Source organism: Rhopilema esculentum, chromosome 21, assembly GCF_057945365.1.
Source record: "Rhopilema esculentum isolate cy_ngs chromosome 21, ASM5794536v1, whole genome shotgun sequence".
In the NCBI taxonomy this organism is placed as follows: domain Eukaryota; kingdom Metazoa; phylum Cnidaria; class Scyphozoa; order Rhizostomeae; family Rhizostomatidae; genus Rhopilema; species Rhopilema esculentum.
In genome coordinates this window covers 9,158,822-9,186,440 of record NC_142835.1, presented here as the reverse complement: position 1 = coordinate 9,186,440, position 27,619 = coordinate 9,158,822, and the positions used below count along the sequence as shown (strand labels likewise).

At 38.2% G+C, this 27,619-nt stretch overlaps 2 protein-coding genes across 5 annotated transcripts in view; both read right to left on the bottom strand.

The window, feature by feature from the left end:
- Nucleotides 1–3,691: 3,691 nt before the first annotated feature.
- On the bottom strand, nucleotides 3,692–6,856 carry LOC135684489 (vang-like protein 2-B). Its single transcript, XM_065200071.2, has one exon. It carries the CDS (start codon nucleotides 6,556–6,558, stop codon nucleotides 5,131–5,133), a length of 1,428 nt encoding a protein of 475 aa, XP_065056143.2. The 5' UTR covers nucleotides 6,559–6,856; the 3' UTR covers nucleotides 3,692–5,130.
- Nucleotides 6,857–13,464: 6,608 nt separating this feature from the next.
- The window catches only part of LOC135684486 (uncharacterized), a 56,332-nt gene continuing 42,177 nt past the window's right edge, over nucleotides 13,465–27,619 (bottom strand). For all 4 annotated transcript variants that reach the window (XM_065200067.2, XM_065200069.2, XM_089114939.1 and 1 more), the window contains exons 42-46: nucleotides 22,971–23,108; nucleotides 20,237–20,679; nucleotides 18,686–18,815; nucleotides 17,658–17,792; nucleotides 13,465–13,636 (exon numbers count right to left, since the gene is read on the bottom strand). In XM_065200067.2, coding sequence (XP_065056139.2) covers nucleotides 13,547–13,636; nucleotides 17,658–17,792; nucleotides 18,686–18,815; nucleotides 20,237–20,679; nucleotides 22,971–23,108 — 936 coding nt within the window. In that variant the 3' untranslated portion in view covers nucleotides 13,465–13,546. The remainder of the gene's footprint in view (nucleotides 13,637–17,657; nucleotides 17,793–18,685; nucleotides 18,816–20,236; nucleotides 20,680–22,970; nucleotides 23,109–27,619) is intronic.

Genomic DNA, 27,619 nt, shown 5'->3' with positions numbered 1-27,619 from the left:
GCAATTAAAAGCGTCCTCAAAAATGTCGGGGTATGAACGGCATTGAGGTCAAGCTTTCTTGAATGAATCGGCCATACCTGCAGGCACCTGCAGTGGCATTGTGAATCAGAAAAGATTTTCGGGTTTTAGCAGCAGAGGAAAGGCTTACCTGGGCTGGTTTTGGTTGAGCTCTTCAAATCGGATTCTCAGCCAAGATTACGTATAAGCGGGGAGCTTTGGACTCTAGCGAATGGGTTAGCGAATTCTCTCCTACGCTCTAATGAAAATCTTCTCAGTGTGGTGTACCTGTGTTGACGCATTTTCAAAGTGTGGAGCAGCAGAAAAAGTTTATTTCATAGGTACTGGTTAATCTCCGTTTAAAAACTCCCTTTCTTTTAAAATGGCTTTATTTAGGATTTTGTAACCCTTTTCTATCAAAATTATATGTACCCGAGTCCAAAGCCACTTCTAATGGCCTAATCAGATTATTACCGCCCCCTTCTAGCAAATCCCAGCTATGATGCTACGGTTCTTATTGGACTTATACGATTAAAAACAGCAAGGGCCCAAAAACAACAAATGACATTGAGAAACTCTAGATTCTTGAGCTCCTTTGCAAGGGGCCCTGCTGTCCTTTATTGACCACCTATTATTTGGAAACAACGTCTACAAATGCAATTAATTCGCTCAAAAAGAATGAATAAGGGTCATTAACCCAGGGTTTAGACCAGTGATTCAGACGTGTTTTCACATCCTAAGTGTTTTCACAAAAACGGATTTTCAAATTGGCTTGTAAGATCTCAAACATCCTAACATATTAAACTCGTCGGAGCATAAAACATCAGAACTCGAAAACTCACATATGTATATATATATAATAATAGATGTATAGGCCGAAATGGCCCTTAATCTACTACAACAATACAAAACGTCGCAAACTTAAATGGTTATTCAAAATTGCTACATCTTAAATATTACTACAAGTAGCTACAAAAATTATAACATTTTAGATATACAACAGCAAAATGATAAGCAAAAGTTTTCAAAAGGTCACGCTTTTGGAATGCTCGCATTACTGTTTTCACAAGAATTCGAATCAAATCATTATCTTTTTGACTCATCATCCAAATAAACTTGTTTTCATGACTAAGATTTTTTATATAGGGATACCTCTCTTCAATTTTCACCAACAGTTTATTTCTTTCTTCAAAGTAAAGGGGGCAAGCCGTTACAAAATAGTTATGCTTAGTTTTGGATCAAAATAGGCCACTCAGAAACGCGAGTGCACGACTGTAAAGATTGTCAAGTCAGCATTCAATGGTGAAAACGAACCTCCCTCTGTTTACAAAAGCGGTTTTCACTTCTTTATTACATTTTAAGCATTTCATCAAAACTGAATATTAATGACTAAACATTTGGTCATTTTTTAGGATTGAGTGTTTCCCACGAAAACATTAAAATGTTGTACCCTTCTTTATTTGAAAAAAATGAAGGATGTGATAGGATAGGTTATAGCATGCTTCATACTAGAAATTCCTCTCCGATATTTTTCAATCTCGTGTGCACATTTTGAGATTTTTATTTTCACATTCAGATCTACTAGTATGTTCCTCTTGGTGTTTATGGATGAACTTTTTCCGTCTTCACACGGGCATGACTTGAACTCTTTATTATTTTCTCCACATTCAAATTTAAACTCGTCGCTCATCCAAGTACACACAAAGAAGAGTTCGGTGAAACAGTAGAAATCTTAGATATAATCTTGCGCATGCGCAGTAGGTTCTGCTGAACAAAGCACACACCAAGCAAGCTTTTATCCCTCGTAGACTTTGCGGTCGTTCGCAGAGATAAACAGAGAATTTCCATGAAAATCAATTTTACAAAGCTACGAGCTCAATTTTTACACGTTGCCCCCCCCCCCCCACCCTTCAACTTGCATGTATCTCCAAACAGCCAAAAGTGTCATCAAGCAGAGGCTTGGAGCATTTAACCCAAGCTACTAAAAATTGTCTGCTATTGAAGCTGTTGCAAGCTTTTCTGCAAAAGTAGCGATTTGCTGCCCCACAATAAAGCATATGTCAACCGGGAAAAATAAATATTCTGTATGAGTAGACTCTGGAAATGTGAGTGGTCCAAAAATTTTATCGAGCTACCCTTACGGTAAAAGTATCAACCTTTCATAGACAAAAACCTGTTGAAAGAAACACGCTTTGTGGACATCACAGGGCTGATGGAAATTGTTTAGATAGGGGCAAAACGAACAAAAATTCACTAATATAATGCACTGTTACTGTCGACTTGATAAAGGACAAACTCCGACATCAGAGAAATACTGGGGGCCTGCTTCTCTGAGCAAAGAAAACATTACAGTCGCTCGTATAAAGAATGTGAGGAACAATGTAGCAAAAGAAAGAAAAATGCTATACCCAAACATCGCCTTGTTACAGTGTGTTTCTGAGGAACGTTTCAGAGTTTTGCCCGGCGGGGGCATTTCTTTGGACTTTGCAGTATCTGTTGGCCATTCAAGTAAATCATCATGCACGACGGCACAAACATTCAATCGCTAATATGGAACGTTGTTTTTGGTTAAAACTACATGTCGCGTATCAATACTTGAGATTTGAAATGTGAACGTATATTGCTTCAGATAGGATCAATGCAAAATAGTCTAGAATCATTCAAATACAGGAGAACGTTTTTAAAGCCAACAACAGACGACTTTACGATAAACAGTACCAATTACCTTTGGTACCGTTGTACCCTTGTGCACCATGATAAAGTAAGCACGAAGAGCCGGAGAGCCATGTCGTTCTTCCCGTGGTGTTAAAGCAAGAAATACCTTTTTGATAAGCTTACGTATCTATCTAGATCAGCTATAACAGTGGAAGAACTTTGAAAGAAAAGAGATTATTGTCTCAGTACTCTACCACTATTATCGAAACGAATTTGCTAGTCACTTCATGTCAACATGATTTGCTTTATTTACATTTCAGTAAGTACCCAAACTAATTGCCAATTTCCTAGCGCAATCGAAGGCTTTGATATCGCGGTTTTGTTACCCTATGTGGTTGATAGTTGTGTTGGTGGCCGCATCAATTTTTAATCTTTTGAGGTTTTCGATCAAATTTTTATCACCTATTCTTTTTTGTTTTCGCAAATCGTGAACAGAAGATTCAAAATCCTAAGTAAATTGTAAATCATATCTTTTGGTATTTCATAAAATATAGAACACTTTACCAGGATTTCACTTCTCAGCTACTGACTACGGATAGGTTGCCGGAATCAACATTATGATGGGCTTCATCTCGGTTTGAAAGCTGCCTCCCTTCTCAAAACAATACGTTTTCTTCGTAACTGGGAACACATTCTAGAGACATCACCATTCCCCCAAAGGCTTACACCACCACAGGAGTCAAAATCCTAGCTTCAGAGTCTTTACCCATCCACAAAACCCTTTTAACCAGAAAACCCCACCTCTTGAATTTTTTAATAATCCTCTCTGGTTGATGACGTAAATTATATCATGCATCATAAAATATATAATATCAATTTGAATTTGGAACAAATGACCTTTTAGAGCGCAAAATTGCCTCCTGATAAAACTTTAGATAAGAGATATAAGCAATTAACTTTGTTCAATCAGGAATTTATAAAATTTACAAGAATTGCTTTGCTTTTTGGAAGGTTTGAAAAACCACTGAAACAATGAAAATGAACAAATTAGCTGACAGATTTTTTATCAACAGAGTTAAATCCACAACTTACATCAGAAAAAGACTATGAGAGTTCTGCTGTTTTCCAAGAATAAGTGGATTAAGAAAATTAAAATTAATTATTAACAATACAAAAAGGATGCTTGACATCACCAGGTTTTTCATTTTAATTTCCTTTCCTAGGGGAGGAATTTTCAAACAGGAAGGACCATATTGGGCAAGAATTTGAAACATAAGAACAAATACAACAGCATATTCAGATAAAATACTACTTATGTAAAATCCAGTTATCACCCAATTATAGAGCAACTGAGATTTCCTAAAAAAAACTTTTACCCTATCATCTCCCCTTCCTTAATAGCAGGGTGTATCTGGTTTTCCAAGTAATTCGGGGTTTAATAACAATGGGGGAGAAGACCACTAAAGCACAAAATTATGTGCAACCCTCTACATCAGAGTACTAAGAACTACTTTACACATTAAACACTTACAGTTATCCACATTATTCTGTATCATGCAAGGGAAGTGGGGGGTTTTTGTTGTTGAGAGTAAAAATCTCCTAATTGTAAAGTTTACATGTGAAATACTGAAATTTTAAGAATTAAACACAATACAAGCATATAGACATCAGGACCCCAAATGAATTGAGGTCATTGGCAAAGCTTCTTCACAACTTAGATTGGTTGACACTCAAAAAGATATGTCACCTTAACTTCGTCACCTTTATAAACAGAAGAAAAAGTCTATCTAATATTTATAAACATCTTAATCAGTTGCTACAGCATTGAAATGGGGTTGGGATAATAAATGTAGAATATTTTTGAAGATAGGAATAGTCATGTTCAGGGGTATTAAGGGAATATCTACACGATGTCAACTGGCTTCTGACAAAAAGTTCTAAGCAATTATTAACAAGAGCAAAACTATTCAAAGCACACAACCTAGGGTTTCTGAAAAGCCTCTAGAATTGACACATCATAAAAGATACTGATAGCATATCTGCAAAACTGAGTTTTGTCTTGCATTATATACTAACGTACAGAGCAGTTAAAACTAAATATTGTTGAGTTTGTGGCATTCATATTTATCCACAGTCATTGTCACATTGTTTCCATGTCCATGAATTACGAAAGGTTGGTTCATGTTATCAAAATTCCTTACATATTCAACTTGATTTTACACCTTTACATGCCTTGAAGTACTGTAACATTGCAAGTATACAGTAAGCCAAGATACCGCGGTACCATCGTACAAACATCGTTACGTCAATTCACTTGTATCCTTGGACTGTCAATTATCTCTAGACCTGGAATGTTTTTACCATATGACAGAGCCTTGGGTCAAACTGCACTGTCATCAGTAACAAAGTTGGTCAGAACTTGTCAAGTAGTTGACGACAGAGGCATCATTTCTGCCTGGCACATACAAAAGAATGATGTTAGACTGAGGTTTCCGAATTAAGACGTAAGACAAATCGATTGTTCTCAACATCAAACGGTTCTTCTTCGAGTTTAAAAAGAGGTATTTGTCTGACAGTCACTACCAAGGAGATATCATCTTTCTTCAACTGGAAAACTGTCCCTTCACGTAAAGATCTATGTGGGGACTCAACAGATACGAGATTCCATTCTTGCTTGCGGTCTGGTCCCATGAAAGCTATGCAAGGCTGGCTTGCTGTGTACCTTTCCAAAAATGACTTTGGCGACAAATCGCATCTTATACAATGAGCAAGGTGCTTTATAATCGATTCCATGGTAAATCGGGGTTGTTGACGAGTGGTTCTCAGGTACTTTTGCAACGGCCTTGCCAGCGACGGGAAAATTGCCTGGGCTGCATCATCCGGGTCCATGACATTCCCATCGTTGTATTTCTCCTGAGTTATTCTGGCAACATGCCCAAAAGCCTCTTCTGTAGCAACAATCAAGCGTGCTTTCCGTTTCCTCACTCTTCTTTCAAACTCAGCTTCTTCGTAAAACCTGTCGTTTCTCCCCTCACGACGCCTTGCACTAGCAGCAAGGACAGCCCTTGTTTGTGAAGCGATATTCGCCGAATCATTATTCCCCCGGCCATCTACATCGTAAAATTTGAGACCTTGAAATTGTTTTGCCTTTGAACGGGAAGGCTGCTTTTCGAGGTACGGGTTATACTCTGCAAAATCACGATAATACTTTTCCAAAACAAAGACAGCAGCTTTCTGTAGGCTGAGCTGCCCAATGTTGTAGTATTTGCTTGCCCCATCTGCGCTTCGTATAACTTTTATGGTAAAGGCCTTTTCTCTGTGCTTTATCCACAAAACAACAAGGGATAAATAATGGAGGAAAAGCATCGAATCTGTGTACGATAATGCATACTCGAGAATTGTTAACAAGGCCTTCTCTTTCCTTTCGATAATTCTAAACGCATAGAAAAGCCAGAAACAAATCATAACGGTAAAACACAATACCATTAAACTCATTTTGAAAATGTCAATTCTTGGCATCATCGCTTTTCTTGGCCGAAAGTACAATGCCCAAATCCCGGCCAACAATATAATTATCTTTACGCCCAGACTAATGAACTTTCCGTCACAAATACTTCCACAAGAAAGAGTGCCCCATGTCAAGATCGGGAGTAAAACAAAAGCAACAGGAGAGCAAACGGCAAGTAAGCCAAGTAAACACGAAATTATGATTGATATAACCTGCTTGAAATTCAAACCGATTGCAAATGGAGTCTTGGGCTTCTCGTCAAAAGTTTCGTAGTCACCATCAAAACTCGGGCAGTACGAAGTAGCCGTCTCAGTAATTGTTGTCGCAGTTTCTCCCCAATTATCATCTTGTGGGATAACTTGTACTTCAATAACACCATCATCTAAATCATCAGCCATTTTTGATCCGTTTGCCTTGTTCTTGAATTCCAGACAGTCCTGAAGCAGGGTAATTTGCGGGCGGCGAATCAATGAACAATCACGCTAATAAAATCATTCTTCTGGCCTCGAAAACCACTCTGATTTCTTCTTTGCCGATTTCGACAGTCCGGGTTGATATTTAGAATGTATTAACCAATCAATATGAGTCACAATTTTGTGACAAGGACAGTAAATATCGATTCCCACGAACAACAAATTTACTGCAAAGCAAAGGTTTCGCCTTGAAACAACCGTCGGCCAAAATCACACACAACGGATTAAGAATACTCGAATCTGATTGGTTAAAATTTCTATTCTTCAATTGCGACCGCAATGCATTCTGCCTTTCAATTTGCGGCTTTTGCCCAACGTTTGAAGCCGCAACCCTTAGCACGCCAGTAAACAAAATATTGAATTCTAAAGATACTTACGCCTACGATACGACGCAATTATCTCAGTTGACTTTCGAAGAAAAGTTTTTTTAAACTTGGGAAAAAATAAAACTAGGTAACGAGAAATGACAAAGACAATGTCGGGGAAACTTCTTTAGCATAGGCGTCGTTAAATTTATTTGCAAGTAAGAAGAATGTCAGAGCTTGTCATAGACCAGCATACAACGTGCAACCTCAAGAAAGCCTACAAAACACTGTTTTTTAAAAACCTGCCTGCAAGACAGTCACTTAAAAAAGAGGAATAATTAGAATATTTCGGCAGGAAAATTTCCGGAAGCCACTCCTGAACAAAATACATAATTATTTGGAATATCAATTTCCTAATAATTTGTAGCCGCACTGCAATTATCATGTACGTAGAGTTAGCAAAACGGAAAAGGTATGTAGACCTTCGATTCGATCCCTTCCAGAAGCAAAAACAACATATCAAGCTGTTTACTTGATATGCTAGGTCGAGGATGGTATCCAGTTGGCTTCCGGGTGCCATTATTTTGTGCAAGAAAAACTGCAGGCCATCAATCGGTGGCATCCCTAAACCCACATTCTATTTTAACCGCCGTGTAAACTTTTGAGGCTTTGTGAAAATTCTCGAAAATCCTGTATTTTATCAATGGTGAACATCTGCCGCAGCGCCTCAGAATTTTGGCGGTATTCTTGCGGAATTCCCAGCAAATTATCCTATTTGACTTCCCTTGGGCTTAATAAAAGCGACAAGCCATTTCTGTTGTTTTCTTCTTGTGACACACACAATAGACATGGCCTTTTTATTTTCTCAAAATACAAGATCAATCGCAATAATTGTTTTGTTACAAAGAATGTTTTGAAAAGCAATTTTCACGGCACTCTGAGACCCTTTGAAAGGCCGTCCCTGAACAATTATCAGGAAAATAGTCAATTTTCCTCTTAAATTGTATGAAAGAAATTCTGCTGAAAAGAAATAAGAAAATTGAAAGAGTTCAATTCGCAAGAAGAAAGACACGGGCATACGGGCATATGGTAATTTGTTTGGGAGGGGGGTTTGTATTCTTCATTTTACGTTGGTGATTTACGCGATTAACAATAGAAATATGAGATGACAATAGCTAAATGGCTAATTAAACACAAGTGGATGATATTGAATTGAAAAATGAACCAATACATTCAAAACCTGATTGATATGCAAATCGTCGAGGCTAAAAATCTAAGTCTAAATTCAATTTATATACAAAAGAGAATTGTCTATACGTAGCTTACGTGTTGAATGTAAGAGGTTGCGGAGGATTTTCAACCTTTGCTTGCACAGAACATATTCAATAGAATCAGAAACTGAATAAAATATTATTATCTTCCTTATTAATCTTCAATAACAGAAAGGGCTGTTCAATGATCAGTGGCTCCGTCTCGTTTTTTCACAAGACCCCCCTGCTTTACGTCACGCTTAGCCAGTGCTCCAGACCCCTACCTTTCAAGTTAGGGGTCTGGGACACAGGCTACGTCACGCTCAGCACAAATACAGCCGTTCTTGCCAATGAAATAAAACTTTAGGAAAATAAAAGGGGATAGGAGAAAAAATTAAGAAATCTCATCCTTTTTTATATCTTTTTAACTGCAGTAAGTACCAACAACAAAACAAATGCACCTCTATAAGAGAAACTTTTCTGGCCATTGGACGACCTTTAAATCGCTTATCTCAAATCGGTCCCCGTATTACGGAGGCTATATGATGGGAAAAAAATCAACAGCAGAAAACATTTTATTTTTGTCAGTCGCCTGTCCACATTGGTTCTATATTATACAGTACAACATTTCTCCTCAGCATCATAGTCGACATCATCGATAGCATTACATTTGAATCAAGTACAAACTAACCTCGCCCCCTTATTTATCGCCACGGAGAATAATAAAAAATTTGTTGAGCCACCCCCAAGGCGTAACGTAATTTTTTAAAAGCCCGTAATGTTAACAGTAACATAATAAAGACTCAGCTATATTCTGAAATAAGTGATCATTTTCTTGTCCCACACATTTTTGGGTATTACTTTGCAAATTTATTTTCCCAGGTTCATAAAGCACTTCAACCCTCCTCCTGACGAAATTTGCCCCATTTGCCTCCCTAAGAATTTTACTTTTATCTTTTCAATTATATTTTTTAAAAAATGAAATATTAGCAACATCATCTATGACTTGGTCTGTATGCTTTGTCAGGAAAGAAAGGAAAGGTCAAGCACTACAGCGTCTTGCCAAGTTTGAACGGTTAAGTTTTCTGTGCATATTTGCAGACTGGATTAAATTTGCAGAATTAAAAATTAGGACTGAATTGATATTGCACTTTCTACTATAACCTGGGCAGGTGTTTTGTATTTACAACAATTTTTATATTATACAACTCATATATCTTATCTTGCTCATATATAGTGTGTACTTTCAATATGGTTATTGTTTTGCATGACTTTTCATTTTTGTGTGAGCCAGTACTATTTCATGCCCACGCAATGATAATTGAAGAATTGTTTGGTGATGTAACACCACCATCATAGTACAAAAAACGATCTAAAAGCAGACAAAAGCAGCATAATTCGCAATAAGTGAAAAGCGAAGCTTGCAGAAAAAGAAATGTGGTAATTAGAAAGATGCACTTCTCGTCCACTCATTTTCAAATAGCCTCGGTTTCATATTGGATTTTTTTTAAGGAATCGTACAGTGATGAAGTTTCCTTAAAATAAAGATTGGCAAGGAGTAATTTGTTGGTAAGTAGCTACACAGACTAAAAAAAAGATTGATTGGAAACTGATTATTTCAGAATGATTCGAAATCTGGTTAAATGTCACGACGACCTTAAAAGAGACTAGTTGAAAATCCAGGCTATGACGTGAACAGTTCTGCGGATTAGTGACATCACGTCACATTGAAGATTTACCTTGGAAAGAAAACTAATGTAATCCGCCAAGAATTTTCTTGGGTGTATGTAAAACCCTGTTGAATGATGACACAAAGGGGATATTTTATTCATGTGAATCTTCTCAGTTTTGTAAAAATGGAACCACGGAGAAAGATGAAATCGTTGTGACGGTCTGACCTGGCAACAAAGTGTGGCGGGAAGTACTACTGACGAGAAAGGAATTGTCTGGGCATCGGAATCAAAACCAAGCAATCAGTATTTAAGCTTGTCTAATCCTTCACGTCATAAGCGAAATATCTGCCAAGTCATATGTTGACATCGAAAAACCACGTAAAGAAGACGAAAGTTGAGATATGCAAAAATCATTACAGCAGAAACGGTTTTAGAAAACAGATTTCTTGAATGTTGTTGGATTTCAAAGCTGTCCAACAGTAGGTGTCCTATGCCAATGCACACATTTTTAAAGAATACCTAATTTTTTGCTGAGCTTCAATATTCTCAATTTTTTTTATTTTGACCCTAAGATTGTTCTTAAATTATACTTCAGTGACACAAAATGTTATTGACTCTAAGGCCGGATACATCTATTTTAAGAGACAGTGTGAAACCCGAATGTTTTTAGCATTCAAAAAACTTAAAAAAAACAAAAACTTTTGTTCTTGATGAAGCTTGAGCCTCGGATTATTCTAAAAAATTATGCAGAAGTTTCAGCCTAGATATTCTTGTAGACTATATTCTTATAAAAAGCGTTTAACGGTCTAATAGTCCCTGTGCCAGATTCTTTTACTAGGTATCAATCCGTACCCGGTCGCCATCGTCCCTGATTACAGGGCCTCCGACGAAGGGGGCCGTGGGGCATGAACTAGGTTTGTCCTCAGCCTGATACAGCAGCTTGGCGGTCTACGGTAAAAAATCCGTGATGAGGGCCAATCAAGAAGATAAAGAGGGCCAATAAAAAGAAATTGAAAATACCACGCCTAAACCCCGCCCTGTTCACTTTGCTATTATGGTACCTGGCCACCTACAAAGGTTGGTGTTTTATGTATCATGACAAGTAATCATTCTATAATTTACAAAATAAAAAAATTTCTTGGAGAATGAGGGGACTGTTCGGAACAAAACTGTTTAAAGGTAGTTTGTCAAAACAAAACTTGTGTTAGAACGCCCACACGCGTGTTAGAACGTGGTCAGTCATTTATGGCAATTCCGAAATACGAAAAAGATTGGCCTTTTTAAGCATAACCAAATATCAAATGCCATCACAAATAAAAAAATTCACAACTAGGAAATACAGGGTGAAACTCTTCACAAGGCCTTAGATGAATAATTCTTCAGAGCCTTTTCCAACCTACAAACTATGGAGGCAATTTTCCCTGCAGCCCAACTGGCTTTCGCTATTGTCCTCCTCTTTATATCCTAAACAATAGGCTAATGTCCCCTTTTTATATAAACAAAGGTTTGCACCCGCAGCTAATTTTCCCTTGAGTAGGCTATCCTTTCCCTCCATTCTCAATGCTACTGGTATGAAAGGTTTTCACCATCTGGAAGGTTTTTATTTTCATGTGTTTTAATAAGACTACACCAAATTAAAACATGGAACATATGCAATGGTTTAGGAGCACATCTTTAACGGTATTTAGGTATCTGGTACACACTCTTAGAATGCATTTCTTGAATTATTCCTATACATTTAGTGTATTAAAGACAGCGAAATTGTGGCGTTTTTATCCATTTGTTTAACGAAAATGGTAGGATTTACCGAAATGGTTTGAAGTGATTGTTTTTAAATGCATACAAGAGTATTAGCAAAGTTAGAAAAAGCATACCACAAATACGCGGGTTGTCATAAAATGAAAAAAATCTAGAAAATTTACAATTAAATCAAGCAAATTTGTAACAGAGTTACCAACGAAAATTAAAAATGTGATATGGTAGATTGTATCTTCTTTCGCATGTCGACCTCAGTCTTAGGATAATGAAACGAAAACAAACAGTTGCCCGTTCACCTTTGGAAATCACTGCAAACCTATCTGTTCAAAAAACACAAGGGACTAAAAACATTATTCATCCCAGGACTGTCGTTATGTTTGAGGCTGAAGCTAACAGCAAAGTTAAAAGCAACTTTAAGTCTATAAGGTTCAGTACAAAACTGAAAGCTATAAATTTTCTTCAAATAAAATAAGATCGCCCTGCTACTCCTTCTTCAGGTTTTAGAAAGGATTAATTTATAATCACACATATACTCAGTAGCGGAGAGTAGACAGTGTGGTAAGAAGGGGGGCAAAGGAAAGTCGAGAAAGGGGAAAGTGGGGGGTCTACACCCTTTGGGAAAGCCAGAAAACGGCATTGTTAATGTTCAGTGTCACATGAAATGTGAAAAAGCAAGTAAGATTGCAGATTTTGTTTGCATGGGGGTCACATTGCATGACCTGATACACACCAACACTTCTGTAATCTGCAGACCCGTTTAAAAGAATCTACCATATTTCATAAAATGTACCAAATACAACACAATTAAGAGAATATCTAAAAGCATACACATTTTTTTACCTATAATACAATGCTATAAGAAGATATTTAACAAAACAAATCATTGCGTTAATGTTCATTTTTTATATGATGTAATTGAGTTTACAAATCTTTCCGACACAATTACAGCTTTCTTTAGTTTTCTAAATTTTAAAGGTGAAGATCTTCATATACGCATGGCTACAAGTAACAGCATTCTTCATATTAAAAATGATTTGTAAATAATTGTGGTTTTTGCAAGTTAATGTTGTCACAAAATGCTATCAAAATCTGGTAATTGAGAGGAGGGATGTCAATTCAGCAAAGTGATCTTAGACTACATTTGAAGTCCAGATTAGTTTTAAGTCCTATATATATATATATATATATATATACAATTAAGGATTGGGATATTGTGTGAGCTATGGTGATAAAAAGGGCCTAGTATTTCTCCATCATTTCAACAATCGACTACATTACAGGGAGAACGAATCAAAGCAGAATATGTTTTCATAAATAAGTGAAATATCTACGCTAAGGCTTCGGGGGCAGATGCACGCCAACAGCAATCAATAGTTCATAGTGAAAAACAGCAGAAAATAAACTATGGTACCAGACACTGGGCCACTGGAATGCCCTACTTATAGGACAGGTAGTTGGATCCTTCTTGTGAGAATCATCTGTAGTTAGTAAACTTTAATAGGGCATATGGTGCAAATTGATAACGATCGATTAATGAGACATACGAAAAAAACTTTTATGAACTGCTAAAGCTCATAAAAGCTTTAGCAGCTTTAGCATCAAAATATGAAGCTTTTATGAGCTTCATATTTTGATGCTTCAGCCAACCGAGGCTATTAGAATATACAAATTTCTACTTTGTCAACTTTGAAGATGGTAGAAAACCCACACTAGTGATTTAAGGATAAAAACATTTTATTCAACATACTAAATTTTTTTTGTTCCTGGGAAGAGCTAACACAATATCGGGCATTTGTTTTAGTGTTTTATGTACTCTGAAGCATCAAACAAAATAAGGACGAAATCTGAAAACTATTTATTCATAAGAATAAAAACAGCGAAGGTATTCACAATTACGTGTAAAATATAGCAGTCTATAGGAGTGTTTTTACCGAAGCGAAGGGTACTCCGAAGGAAGCAGGGCGTGGTCTCTACAAGTGGGGCACGTTCGCTGCTCTTTAAGCCATCGTTTGATGCACTGCAATGGAAAGAGCTAGATCAGGTCTTTGAAACTTGATATTTAAATAAAGATGTACGAAGCATACACATGGTGATGACGGGTCTTGGAAATCTGGGCATCAAAGGCAACTTGAAAGAACCTGGGAGGGGACTGGTGGACTTGAAAACACAAAGGTTTATTACTTAAATCCCTTGCAAACATAAGGGAAAAACAAGCACTTTCAGGTTACCTTTGTCTTTTATATTATATATTAGGATCAGTAATACCATTTCTTTTAAATACAAATCCTTCGGGAACCTCCTCATATCGCCTATTTACCGAGGCACCCCTTTAACCAGGACATAACCGAGATATTCAAGACATAACGTGTCTCTCTGTTTTTCAAAATTCTGTACATATGATAATTACTCCGACAAGTAGGCAATCCCCTTTTCACAATGTTAACTGTTCATTTCCCAGTTCTGTAGCATTTAAGCTCTACCCTAGGTGGGGAGAACAAAGATCATATCATAGCAGGGAGATCCACTTAATAATCTTTGGTTAAACCCTTAGAGAGGGAGTGCTTTATGCGGAAGGTCAAAAACTGAAAAAGTTCTAGAAATAAATGGCAGACTGTGAAAAAATAAAAATTTTGAACGCACGCGTTTGTACGATTCATTGGTATAGTATTTGGTTTTGAGTTCATTTTAAGCTTCCAAAGCTTTAGATTGAGTCCGATGACGATTCTGACGCCTACAAATCTACTGGCAAAACTGACGTAGTTGAGATCACACTTTTTGAATACCATGAACTACGTTTTGAACTCTAACTTCTTTTTATCTTAATATTTCGATAAAAATCATATTTCGATAACTTTCGTTGAGTTGGCTTTTCCTATGTATGAACAGTGCAAACAATAATTGTAATGAATTGTCTTCAGTCATACATATTCGCTTTTCGTCTGACATCTTCATGACCCTAAATTTTACTTCATATTTTTATTTTAGAAAAGAAGAAAAAAGAAGATGAATTGCTAAGGAATTTTGAGCACTCAAAGCATTAGCCGAAATTCCTTACATAAAACTTCGTGTAGACTAAACTGCTTTACACATTGGTGAAACTTTGCCATACTATGTCGGGGTCAGAGGCTTAAGTCTCGGGGTCATCTATTCGGGTAGGCACCGTCAATCTGGTTTCAAAAGCTTTACCTTGGGGTGGAGCTTCATCGCTTTCGGCTGAAATCAAATTCCTTATATGTTGTGTTCAGGAATTACAAATAATAACGAATACATAAAACAATAATATAAAGTAATAGATCTCGTGGGCTAGGCCGGGCTAGGTTACAAGAAAATCTTCTTTTATCTCGAGACCGCAATATTATATTGGATAACAGGCTCATTCTACAAATAAGCCACGCAAAAACATCGACACAAAACAAGCATAAATTATGCTAGTGTCAGTCTAGGAATCTGAAAATCCTAAGGAAAAACAATATTTTTTTAACAACAGTAATATACGGCTATAGCTAAGCACACGCACTTTTTATTCCTGACAATTACCAAAAGACTGACGAATTTGCCTGGCGTTGTACAATACATTTGCGATAGAGTCTCTATAAAAATTGCCGAAAATCGACAGATTTTATTAAACATCACAACCCGCATTATAGTTTTCTAGCATTTTATAGTTCTAAATTTATTAAATGGTGCCTGAATTTAATACGGAACACCAAACAAAATATTCGTCATACAGGGGCCGCTTCATCACTCTTAGACCATTTCTTTTATTCCCAAATACATCAGCTGAATCCAAGTCTTGGCAAAGATACCTCCCCTTTTATTATTCAACAAGTAATATTTCATAATTGCTTTTCTGTAATATCTATTATTTTTGCTTTAGCACTTTTAAGAAGGCTATTACCTTGGAGAAGATCCCTGTTAGGATATCAGAGTATTCTGGGGGAATTAAGAGAACTGGGGGATGCCGGAGCACAAATTGTCATTGGCATTGGTGAAGGTCTAAATAGAAGGGGATTTCAAGGATTTAGAATGACATGTTACGCATTTTAACAGGTTGGAGACTAGATGCGGATAACATAGAGTAAAAATGTTTGCAGCCGCTTTAATGATATAAATGTATCTTAAGTAGATAATTTATCTATTTGACTCCATAAAAATAAAGCAGAGGTAAGGTTAAAATTCCAAGTTTGTTTTCTCATATATTTTCATATCATTTGCATCCGGGACAGAACGACACAATTTTCGCGGGCAGGCAAATCACGTCAACATGCGCGCGTATAAAAAACATTTTTGCACTATGTTGATGCGGATAATAATGTTTGGAATAGGAACTGTCTAGGATTTTCTGCTGTTGCCTCCATTGCCTTTAATTTTACAGTGACGATATTCGGAAACCATTCAGCTACAAACAAGAAACTGCTGCAGCAAAACAGAAAACCTACGCCAGGTTGAAGTAATAATTTTTAAAGCTCCTTCCCTGCAAGATCAAATTTTGGTAGACAGTCCACAAACTCTACCTTAACATCTTAGCATATCTTTGAGAATCTGCTGGATTTATGATAACATCACCACCATGCTAAGACACAGAGCTCAAACTAAACTAAATTAGGCCTTATCCTTAAGATTAAATGATGAGATTTCTGTGGAAATTCAATAAAACCAGGAAATTGACAAGATCTACTTTAACGATTTCCAGCAACCATCAAATACATTACCTTTTACATTAATTAAAATCTTATCATTTACAGGTCTAAAGAAATCCACTCGTGGTCTGCTTAATTTTATACAAACCGGGAAATTACATCATGCAAAGCATTGATCTGGAGTGCTTTTACATGAATCTTACTCTGTTACAATTTATCTCTTGTTCTCTGCTCGTATAATCAAAACTTTAATGGGCGCTAATTGCGTAAGATTCAGGTAATCCAAGTATTCAGATTACATAGCTGTGAAGTTAGGATTATCGTTACTCAAAGTGATTACCAGGATTAGCAGGAAATATCCTGAAGCAAATGCAGCCAAGTTGCTGGCAACTACAATAGACGACTGGAGCCATTGTTACATTCGGCAATCTAGTCGAAAGATCGTTCTTGCTACAATCAGTAAGAAAATTCCTCTAATTTGAAGATATTAATGGAGCCTGCAAAAATCCGGACTGGAACCGTCTGCCAACTTTTAAAAAGGAGAAAAAAAGAGGCTCACTACGACGACATCTCAAAAAGACAGGGCCGTGCTTAAAACAAAAGTTACAAAAAGAGGCTTTTGGCAAAATATCAAATTATAGAGACAAAGCGTTATATCGCTATAGCTTTGCACTCTGGATTATATATACCAATGGTGAGTTGCGGCTCTTACATTAACTTCGAAAAATATGAAAATGGTTGGTCAAGTACTTTTGTTTTGGGATTACATCAAAGGCAAGAATTGATAAGAATTACAGTACACAAAGCCACCTTAGGGGCAGAGCTAACTGAATTTATTCAAGAGCCAAATCAAATAAAGAAAACTTCAGAATTGTCGATAGGAAAACCTGGACAGACGAAGAAGAGATTTTTTCACACCCAAAGGCATGAAACGTGATAAATCTAAGACCTGTCACGATCTTGGATTTCTTTAAACTCCTGGTTGACTCAATTACGATGAAATCAAATGTACAGGAAAACTCAATTAGGGCCTGCGGTCATCTCCAAACCAGGTTCCAAATTAGTGTGTCCCTCTGGGGAAAAAGTTCACAAACGATTTATATCACAGGCAAACGGCTTAACACTTTGCATAGTTTGTAGATCTGGCATTTTTTGTAGCAAAAAAAGGGTCGAGCAAGTTTCCCTGCTGGAGTTTGGTGGCGAGGGAGGAATAGGTATCCAAATATCAAATAAATCACAGTTTGCTTTGACCCATAATAAATTTGGCTTCGTGCATTCGATGGGGGTAGTTGCTCAATTTCGAAATGCTAACATCTTCCAATTCAGAAATTAAGAACCAGTCTCAACCCAGTTACGAATCGCCCGTACTATGTCTGGCAAAAACATAAAAACACAAACCTCGGTATGAAAGACATGTTTGCACTGCAGCCTCGTTGATTGGATCGAGAACATATCCTCGTGGCAAATTATGCACGGCTCCTCAAAACCAAAAGCCTTCGCTTTAATTTTTGCCTGTTTTTGCAACATTTTGTTCTAGAAAAAAAGACATCCTTGTGATATAAAAAGATTTGTAATCATAATGAAAAACCACTCTCTGTCAGCATTTTTGGCACGCAGCATTGAAATGTGCCGCCACTGCTTGGGAGTAAGTTTTTGTAAATGATCAAAGGTTAGATGTTTTTTGCCACAAGTGCTAATAGGGTTACATTTACAAGTCGTTCAATAGCACCAAATGTTCAGCTTAAATTGGAAAAAAGACAAGTTCACGAAGCAATAACAAACTAGACTTGCCTTCGAAAAATAGAGCTAACATGCTCAAGGGCGAGTGCAAAACCCCTAACTCTTACCCTAGCACCCTTTAGAGTACGAATCTCTGGCCATATCTTTTGGGCTGCTCAACCATGAAAAATGTATAGAGAGGTCTGTGAGCGAAGATATAATACAAACCGCGTGGGTTTAGCAGTATCAAAGTGAGGCTAGAATAGATTCCTATGAATATGTATATAGAGTCGAACCTCTAATAGCGACCACCTCTGATTAGCGGCCACCTCCCAATAGCGGGTATAGACCTTCAGTCCAAAACACTTGTGAATGTTTTTAGTAAACCTCCCATGAACGGCCACCTCCCATGAACGGCCGCTAGGCCTTGGATCTCAAAGTGGCCGCCATTAGAGGCTCGATTGTATATACAACTATGCATCAAATGCGAGGGCATATTCTGATCCTAAATGGGTTAATAAAAGGCCTGGGAACATCACATTACATGAACAGCCCCAAGTCCTGTGAGGGACATGAAATGTGACTATTCACTGCGTATCAATCTGTTGTAAAAATCAGGCAAGATTAAATCATAAACTGAAGCAGAGCACTGATTACAATAGAAATGATACGCAGATCCCAAAATTTAAAGAAAATTTTGCATTTACATTTTCATCTTCGAACCGACTCTCCTTGATCATTTTTGACACACCAGTGATAATTTCTTCGACTCGCAGCCCGGCAAGAGTGTTGTTGCGCTTCTCTCGAAATTGCTTGAGGCATGTAATGAGTTCGTCCCTAATAAAACACAAAAAAGTACATGAAAGCTCTGAATATCGCAAGGTTGTGATGAGTTTTAATTGTGGATGATGATTATTATCTTTATGACAGCTCTAGGGCGGGAAAAACATATTTGCAAGCATAAGCGCCGACCTCAGCTGAGGGCAAAGAACATACTCGGCAACATATGATTGGCGTTAGGCGATTAGGGGTTGATGATGGCGACGATTGATTGATTCGTTGTGTGATTGGGTGCGATTGATCGATTGATTGTTTATAATGATGTTGATCAGCTGCTGATTGATGCTGATGGTGCTGAAGATGTCAAGTGGTGACGTTGACAATTTTACGTGGACAATAGTGGTTGTAATGATGAGAAGTGACTTTTGCTGATAACTGATGGTGATAGCGGATGATTGAACAGAGATAGCAGAGTAAAGGCAAAGTTTCTGAACTAACCTATTCAGAACCAACTTGTCTAATAACAAGGTTGCATATTGAACAAATATTACATTACGGAGGAAACAAAACTGGTAACAGTATGTTCATGAGATTTCCGACCAGTCCGCAGACTAAACATTGGCCCACGAGCAATCTATATCATTCAATACGGATAAATTACGCACTAGACTGGATGTTTAAATCAGAGCCAGAGACATGAATCCTTCTAGTAGTAAACAATAAGGCAAAACGATGAAAAGATCGAGGAAACTAGGAAAACCAAAAGGAAGACGATGTCCGTGGGAAATGAGCTGTGGCAGTGACAAAAACAACGGCAACCTTTTCAAATCTCCACAGTTACTGCTACAGAAGCGACCCTAGAACCATTGCTGCCGTGGAGGGGGATAGGCTCCGGGAGCTCGGCCCTCCTTGTTAAAATTAAGAGAGATTTGGGGGCTCAGCCCCCTCTTTACAATTAAGTACATGTTTCATTGGGCAAATCCCTTCCTTGGCAATGTGAATTAACCGTGTGTAATGGTATTGATTTTCCATAAATGAGCAACTTCTATTAGCCTTTTAGAGTAGGTGGATAGTTTGAATGATTTCATATACACAACAGATAATCTTTAACACAAATACAAGGAGACAGGGTGTGGTCTTGGGTGTGGCCTTTTGATGTTCTCTACAGCACAGTTCTGTTGTCTAACTCCTCTATAGCTCCAAAAAGGGGGCAATTTCATTTGGCAAAGATGATTAGATTTCTATCTGTGTCTGTTTTTTCGAAGTCTCGTAAGAACACAAAAACCTATGTACCACCCCCCCCCCCCCAACAATAAGCAATGTGGTGGTTTAAGCCTCAATCTGTCAAAAAAGTGCCTTTTTTAAAGTTCTTACTGTCCTTACAAGGCTTGCAATTGTAGACGTTATCTCATTTGCCTTGCTAGTCCTAATTCTGTGCATTGAAAGACTTTGAAAATTGCCACACTTGATGTGCTCACCTTGGTATGCTAGGGTACTGAGAACAAAGCTTGACCATAATTTTCTCAAAACTCGTACTCTTCGAAGCACCTTTCTCGTTAGTTTTGCTCGAGGTCACCTTCTCTACTTTGGATTCTGCCGGTTTAGCTTCTGCTCCTTTCGTTTCCTTGGAGCGTGGAGAAGCCTTTGCTTTCGCGGCACTGGTATCTGCAGTTGAGATTGAGATCGCTGCTGAGTTAGCAAAGGAGGCCTGGGCAGCAGCAACAGCTTGTGCGGAGCCTGGGTCTGAATCCGAATCGGCTACATTCGCGAGCGACATGTGCTCGTTGACGTCAGTTGGACTTGCAGTACGTGGGCCATTAACCGAGTCCGTTGGCTGCTGATTCGCAGCATTTGATGGCACGATCATAGATGGAATGGGGGCATTCCCAAAGGCAAATCCCGGGATTGGTATCGGGTTGGCCTACAAATTGAGGAAATAACACTTATTTTTATTCATTAGATTTCGCATATAATTATCAGTGTTATGAACTGCTAAAGAAACCTGATGTGAAACCTAAATTTTAAAGTTAAAATTCAATGGGCATTTAACCAATCACAGGGGCAAATAAACAGTGACATGGGTGTCTACCCTTGAATTTTATTACAAAACACTCTAGAAACTAGGCGTAATTCCTGTTAAAAAGGACACAAATTCACGGTAATAACATAAAGGAGTAAAGCTGCCCCTAACTGGCCCCCTGTAAGGCCTGTAAGTTGCATATTCAAAAGTAGCATAGCACATAATTAGCCAATCCATAAGTAGCATATCACATAAAGTGCAATTCTAAAACGAACTGTTTCACGTCAAACTTTGTTGGGAAAAATAAAAGTTATGACACAGAAAACTGGCCTAGCCATTATTTAGTTAAATTGTTACAACCATTGACTTTGTTATAATAAAGATTTACGATAACATTAAACCCCATATCTTCTAATGAGATTCAAGTCTGTATTGTATCGGTCTAGTGGGAAAATGACCATGTTGAGATGAATGGAGGCAAAGTTGCCGAAATCTCAAAACATTACTCTGCTAATGCAGAAAAATATTTTGGTATTTTAAAGATAACACATCAAAACGAACAAATTTTCTGAAGGGAATCCACGTTAAAGAGTAAAGTTCTGCCTTTCCAAATTACTGAAACGTAGTCATGGTTACAGGGGCCGATCAAAAGCAAACTTGAAGGAGGGGCAGTTTGTAGTGGGGGCGCTGAAAATTTTTTAAAAATTGGTGACGAGAGAACGCTGTAAACAACAATTTCAGGTCCATTTTCGGAATAAACAACATAACTCTGAAGTAATCCTTGAAGCAAATTAACCTATTGGTCTCAGAAATTTTTCCACAGGAACGCCCTACTTGCTTCAGCTCGTCGAGGGAGGGGCAACTGCCCTTAGTTGCCCCCCTTAAATCCGCCACTGCATGGTTAAGATTGGAATGGATGAGTCATGATATTCTCGAGGAATTGATGGGACAAGAGCCCAGAAATGCATCAACACTAGATACTATTCCAATGAAACCATTGAAAGCAAATGTCGATCTGTTTAGTTTTTCCTTGCAGAATGTTTAAAGCAAAAAATCTGATGAACAAAACAGATGTATAGATTTCTATAGCGAATTGAAACCAGCAGAGTCCTACCCTTTTTTAAGTAGGCTTAGAATTAAATGTCAATAAATAATCAATGTCGGCTTTATCATCACTTAGTTTATCTTGATATTCTTCGCTTTGTTGTTTTCCAGTGAGGCTTATGATTGCCATCTGAGACGGAACGGGGTCAAGGGCGATTTCAAGACGTTGTTATTTGTTCTCTCGTGTCACTTCTTCCTAGGTTGGAAACTATGCAAACGGCACTCGACAAATACATTGAATTTAGCTCTATTTGTGGAATCTTATAGAAAACAACGTAGATCTTTAAATGAAAGTTGGAGTGGAATTTTGACCTCCAAATCCAAATTAAAACATGTAATGTCACTGAAACTACTCTCCAATTTCATTGCGACGGAATTTGAAACAAGATTCATTTGACGCAATATCAATAACATAATGTTGAACTTTGAGGTCTATAATTTCGGAAAAGAATGAAACATCTCGACTACCAAGGCATTTGAGACACCTCATATTAACAGCTGATTATGTATAGCTGACAATATTTTGGTGTCTTGATACATGGAGCATTCTGGTTCGGGTTGACCCAAGGTGGCCTAGCATTCACTAGGGGAGCCAATTTCCAAAAGACAACAGGCTGATTTGTCAAGCGGGGCTCAATCTGACCGGCTAAGCGGGTTTGCTACGCGATCTATGGTAGTCCAGGGCATCTTTCACCGTATGATTATTACTAAAGCTAGTTGTTGGGGGGAAATTCCGAATACTTTTGAGGCGAAACAAAGCTGAAATGATGGGTATCTAACATGATAGCCTGCGTGTAAGCCTCATCAGAATGAAGAGCAATCTGATTTTGATCTCTGTCTGCCTAAGGTGGCTGGCCATCTAAAAAGGCGCACAAACGGAATCGTTTATCAGATAAATCTAAGTTTGCATCAATACCCTTTGAAACTGTGTGAATGTGCAACCAAAACTTGGCCTAGACGAACTTTGCAAAAACAACCTGAAAGCTACAGCGGAAACTTGATCTCTTTTTGAAACATATAGCGTGTAATTGAGATTGTCATTTGAAACAACCAACCCCTCGTCATACAATCCAATCAGATGAATTTACCTGATTAGGTGGGTTCGCAGGGAATGGTATCATCTTTGGCTGCGGAGGACAAGAAGGTGACTGCGGTACTGGTAACGGGGGAATTTCATCCAACGGCGTTCCATCTTTTATCATCTGAATTCTTTCTTCCATTTCGGTCTATGGAGAGAAGGCAACCGGGCTTAAAAGACTGCAAAAAGCGTTTCTAATGAATGGTCAAAGTGTAATAACCTAGGCCGGTTTAGGATCATCCAAACCTAGACCCTAGCTAGTAATATTTTCTGAAGTGTGAGACTCTTGTGTGAAGTGTGAGCTGGCTGGCAACAATAAATTCGTATAATCATTTGAACAATACACAATATTTTCTTTGGTCTATATGCAATATTTAGTTATTTTCAAACATGCAAAATATAATCGAAAGGTGTAAAATCTGCAACAAAATATCTTTCAAAAAACTATCAACTCAACTAAGATCAACATTGCATTAAGTGTGAAACGCAAGAGTCAAAATCAAAAACGGTTTGGTTCCTCGGGTAGGTTCAGGTAACCATATTAAATCGACCAGGCTTGAGGCATGAGGTATGATGAACCTACCCCTTGAAAACGTTGCCAAGAAGATACCAATTAGAGGCACGTGTTTTGATTATAGCTAGTTTCGTTCTTAACTGGAACACAGCTGACGTGCCCTATATTTTGTCGGTCCTTAGGCCGTACCCGACCGGCATCCGCTTGGCCACTATTTCTTGAAAAGGGCCAGACGAACTTCTTTAAATCAATACACGCATTGCAAATGAAATTCTATGTTGATCCCTGGCCAACATGGTGGAATTTCAAGCAAAATGCTGTCACTGATAAATCTACAAAATGAGGATGAAGCACAGCGCCAACGGTATCAATGAGGCTTAGACGAAATTCGCTTCACTGTTCAATCGTATCTTCCGAAAAAACACATACTTAAAAGACAAGGCCAAACTATTCGACCTTAGAGATCAGTGCTAATCCAGAGACCAAACCCAGTTCTGATGAGGAGGTTCCGCTTAAGGAAAGACGGGCTTTTCTTGAAACGGTTGTTTCTTTAAGACTATTCCTAGAACTCCCGCTCAGATCCAGATGACAAAATTAGCGTCAAAACTAACAAGGCTAATTAAGGGTTTTGACGATAATGATTTTTCCTAATCATATTCTGACACAAAAAGATTTGTAGCATTTAGAGACAATGCATTTATCAAAGTCAAAAATTAACCGACAAAAAATCACAAGAGGCAGCATGCTTTTTCGCTAACAAAGTGATCGATTTTATTCCGGAAATCAGTAGAAGTTAAAAAGGGAGCAGAGAAATCGATCCACGCTTCCTGGGGGTCATTATCGGGGCTTTTCTTAAATAACCGTTTTAAATTTAGGAATTAGCAGATCTCTGCAACAGGCAGTGCAAGAAACGGTCATAGCTATACGTATCCAAATCATTTAAAAAGAACACAGGTCATGCAGAATAAATAATCGATTAGTTAAAGCGCTGACTATCAGATCAACTATTTTCACATTGCCCAACGCAACTGTTTTATATCCCCTTGACAATTTGGCAGAAAGAAACTTGCATTGAACCGCGATTGTGGTTCACCAAAACAGCAGAGACGTTTAATATTTGGACGAACAAGCAGTTTTTGGTTTGGGTTGGGTGATCTGATAATAAATCTTGCAACAGGATAAATTTATAACTTGACAATTTTCCTAAGTAGAAAGTCAAATATTTTTCTGCCAATAGCAAGGACTTGGTTTAAAATTGTATGGACTTAAGGTTCAAATTCAATGTAACCTGACAACAGCTACTTAGAAGTATAGGATTGCGCTAAGATATAAGAAAAATTTCCATAATTTCTTTAGTTTAATTATTAAATCCCAATCTTAATTAAAAATAAAAGTAGTGAAAATGATGCCTTGGATAGGATCAGAAAGTACCAAACCTATCCTTAGCAACATACATCTTTGAAACACTTTTGTGTATAGAACAGGACGGCTCTACAGGACGGCTCGGAAACAAGTTGGAAAGTGCGGGGAGGTGTTGGGAAAATTCAACACCCATGACAAAAGATTTTGCAAAAAGCTCTATTGTTTTGCAATAATGTGGCGGGGGAGGGCATGGCCGGTCCCCTTCGTCGCAGGCCCTGCTCTAAGTTGGTACTCCGAATAATACCGTTCTTCATCATTGAAAATATAGTAAGCAACGTGTGAATTAGTTTCGGAATGGGCAAATTTTCCAATAAAAACACTAGGACTTTGATAATTCAAGCCTTGTCTTATCCTGGATTTTAGCTTCAATGCACAACAAAACTTTGCGATTACATCTGTTATTGTTAGGATTTCCTTGGTGATCCAAAGATTCATTTTTTCTTGCGATCATATCGATTCACTATGATCAGGCCACTGCCAGCTTTATGCAAGGATTTTGTGGCATTAACAGAGAGAATAACAATTATTAATTGACTTGAAGTTTGGAGACTTAGAGTGTACACAACCAATATCGGCTTATTTTACGTTATGGGAAGCTAAACAGGAGCTGCTATACGTCCACAAAGGGTAGTTAAAGTTGCTTTGCGGAAAGATTAACAGATTCGTCTTTAGGTTCAAAATGAAGTGCGGGTCATGAAACAGTAAGCATTACGAATGCAACCCTGGGTACCAGAGCCACAAAGTTTAGAGAGTGGAAATAGAAAACCAAGCCGAGAAGCGGAGGAGCACGTCCGCTTCACTGCTCCTCTCTGTTTTCGCGCTCGATTTTAAGGCTCTGGTCCTCAAGGTAAACGATTGCAGATTATTGAAAATTTATCCCAGTTAGGTGCACCAGAAGCATCGAGGAAGGGTGAAAATCTAAAGATGTTTTCAAAGTAACTAACTTTATGGTCCAGCTCTAGATAACTCGCTTGCGCCACCAACAAACCTTACTCCCACCCAGGGCCGCCGAGAGGCGGCCTTGGCCCTGGGGCAAAGTCCCGGTTGGGGCCCTAGAGCCGGATACAAAAAAATTCCGGGACCACGCCCTTTATAAAATGGGAAACGCCCATTATTTTCAAACGTTTGCGCAAGGTTGCTTTTTCAGTTGCAAATTGATCAATGATATTGTCGTAATCAATTGGTATTGCTAGTTCGTGCTCGATCGAAAAAGTCACGAGGCTTGATAGTCTGTCTTGAGTCATTGTTCAACGTAAGCGGTTCTTTATTAATGCTAGTTTGCTGAAAGGGGCCCCAAAAATATAATATAGCTTTATGCAACGAGTCTAAATGCAAACATAACTCACTTGAACGGGCCATAGATTAAAACAGATTATATGGGTTACCTAATTTTTTATCAGGGCTCCCTTCCCCCAATAAGTACGATTTTGCGAAACTCAGGGAAACTCAGCTTAAAAGATGAATCCGTAAAATTTGTGATCCAAGGTTTATTCAGCTTTTCTCGGGGCCCCAGACTCAATAAATAAAGCTGATAGGCCTTAAATTCAAACAAGACTCAGTGTACGGACCCAGTGAAATTACTGCCATTTTACTGTCTCAAAAGAAAACATCTTAAAAAGATTTTCAGAATTATTTGGGGGCCCCTTTCAGGCCGAGGCCCTGGGGCAAATTGCCCCCGTGCCCCCCTCTCTGCGCCACTGCCCCACCCCCGTATTTTTACGCATTTTGTGGCTCATAAGGTTGTGATATCTTTTGCCTATCTTCCAGCAACTATAGTTTATGGATTTTAGTTATGATGCTTCTGAAAATGGAATATTCTAGGGGTAGATCCAATTATTGGGGATCCAACTGCAGCGAAATTGTACCAACGAAAAAACCAGCACAGGGCGATGTAAAACCCTAGGCCCAAATTCTCAGAGAGCAGAAAAGCGCTGCCATGCCCCCTCCAAATAAAATAACGACATTATTAAACACAGCTACAGTCCTTAGAATCCGCGAAGATCTTGCCACGCCGATTTAGCACCCCCCCCCCCCAATCTTGAGATGTCCCTCTGCCCTTTTTTTAAACATGAGGAGCTTTTGGTGGTACATTGGTTGTACACGTGTCATATGATGAGACTGTGATCGGGTAAAGTAAAGCTGGACAAGGAATTCAAACTTTCGCTTTGGTTTCCATCCCTCTCATTTTAACAGTCTGCGATGAATGCGTGGGAGAACTTGAAAACGCATTACTTGAATAAACATCGGAATAAACAGAACAGCTCTTAATCTTCTAGAATTCCACTTAATATGAAAGAGATCATTTGGTAATTACGGTCTTATCGCGTTGATCGGTTTTTGGAACTCTGTTTTGCTCTAAGTCTATCTTGAACGAAAATAGACATCGGGTCCAATCGACTGGATCCAATGTGTGGGAGGTAGACAGGGTAATAGGTAATTGAACGGGCCACGATGAATATGTTGCCATCAGTTTCAAGGGGGACTGAACAGAGGTTGTAAGTAATTCAGCTGGGGACAATAACCTTTGGTGGAGGAGATTGGGGGATTTTATTTAATTCTTTTTTGTTGTTGAAATATATAGAAATCAATCCATCTCGAGAACCCTGAACAGACTGCTTCAAATAAAATCTGCAAAATCGTTCCTTTTTGAGGCCTGCTATTGACGAAGTGAAAAACCAATTTGAGAGCTGGGATTTTGAGCGATCGTAAATAGTGTTTCTTGT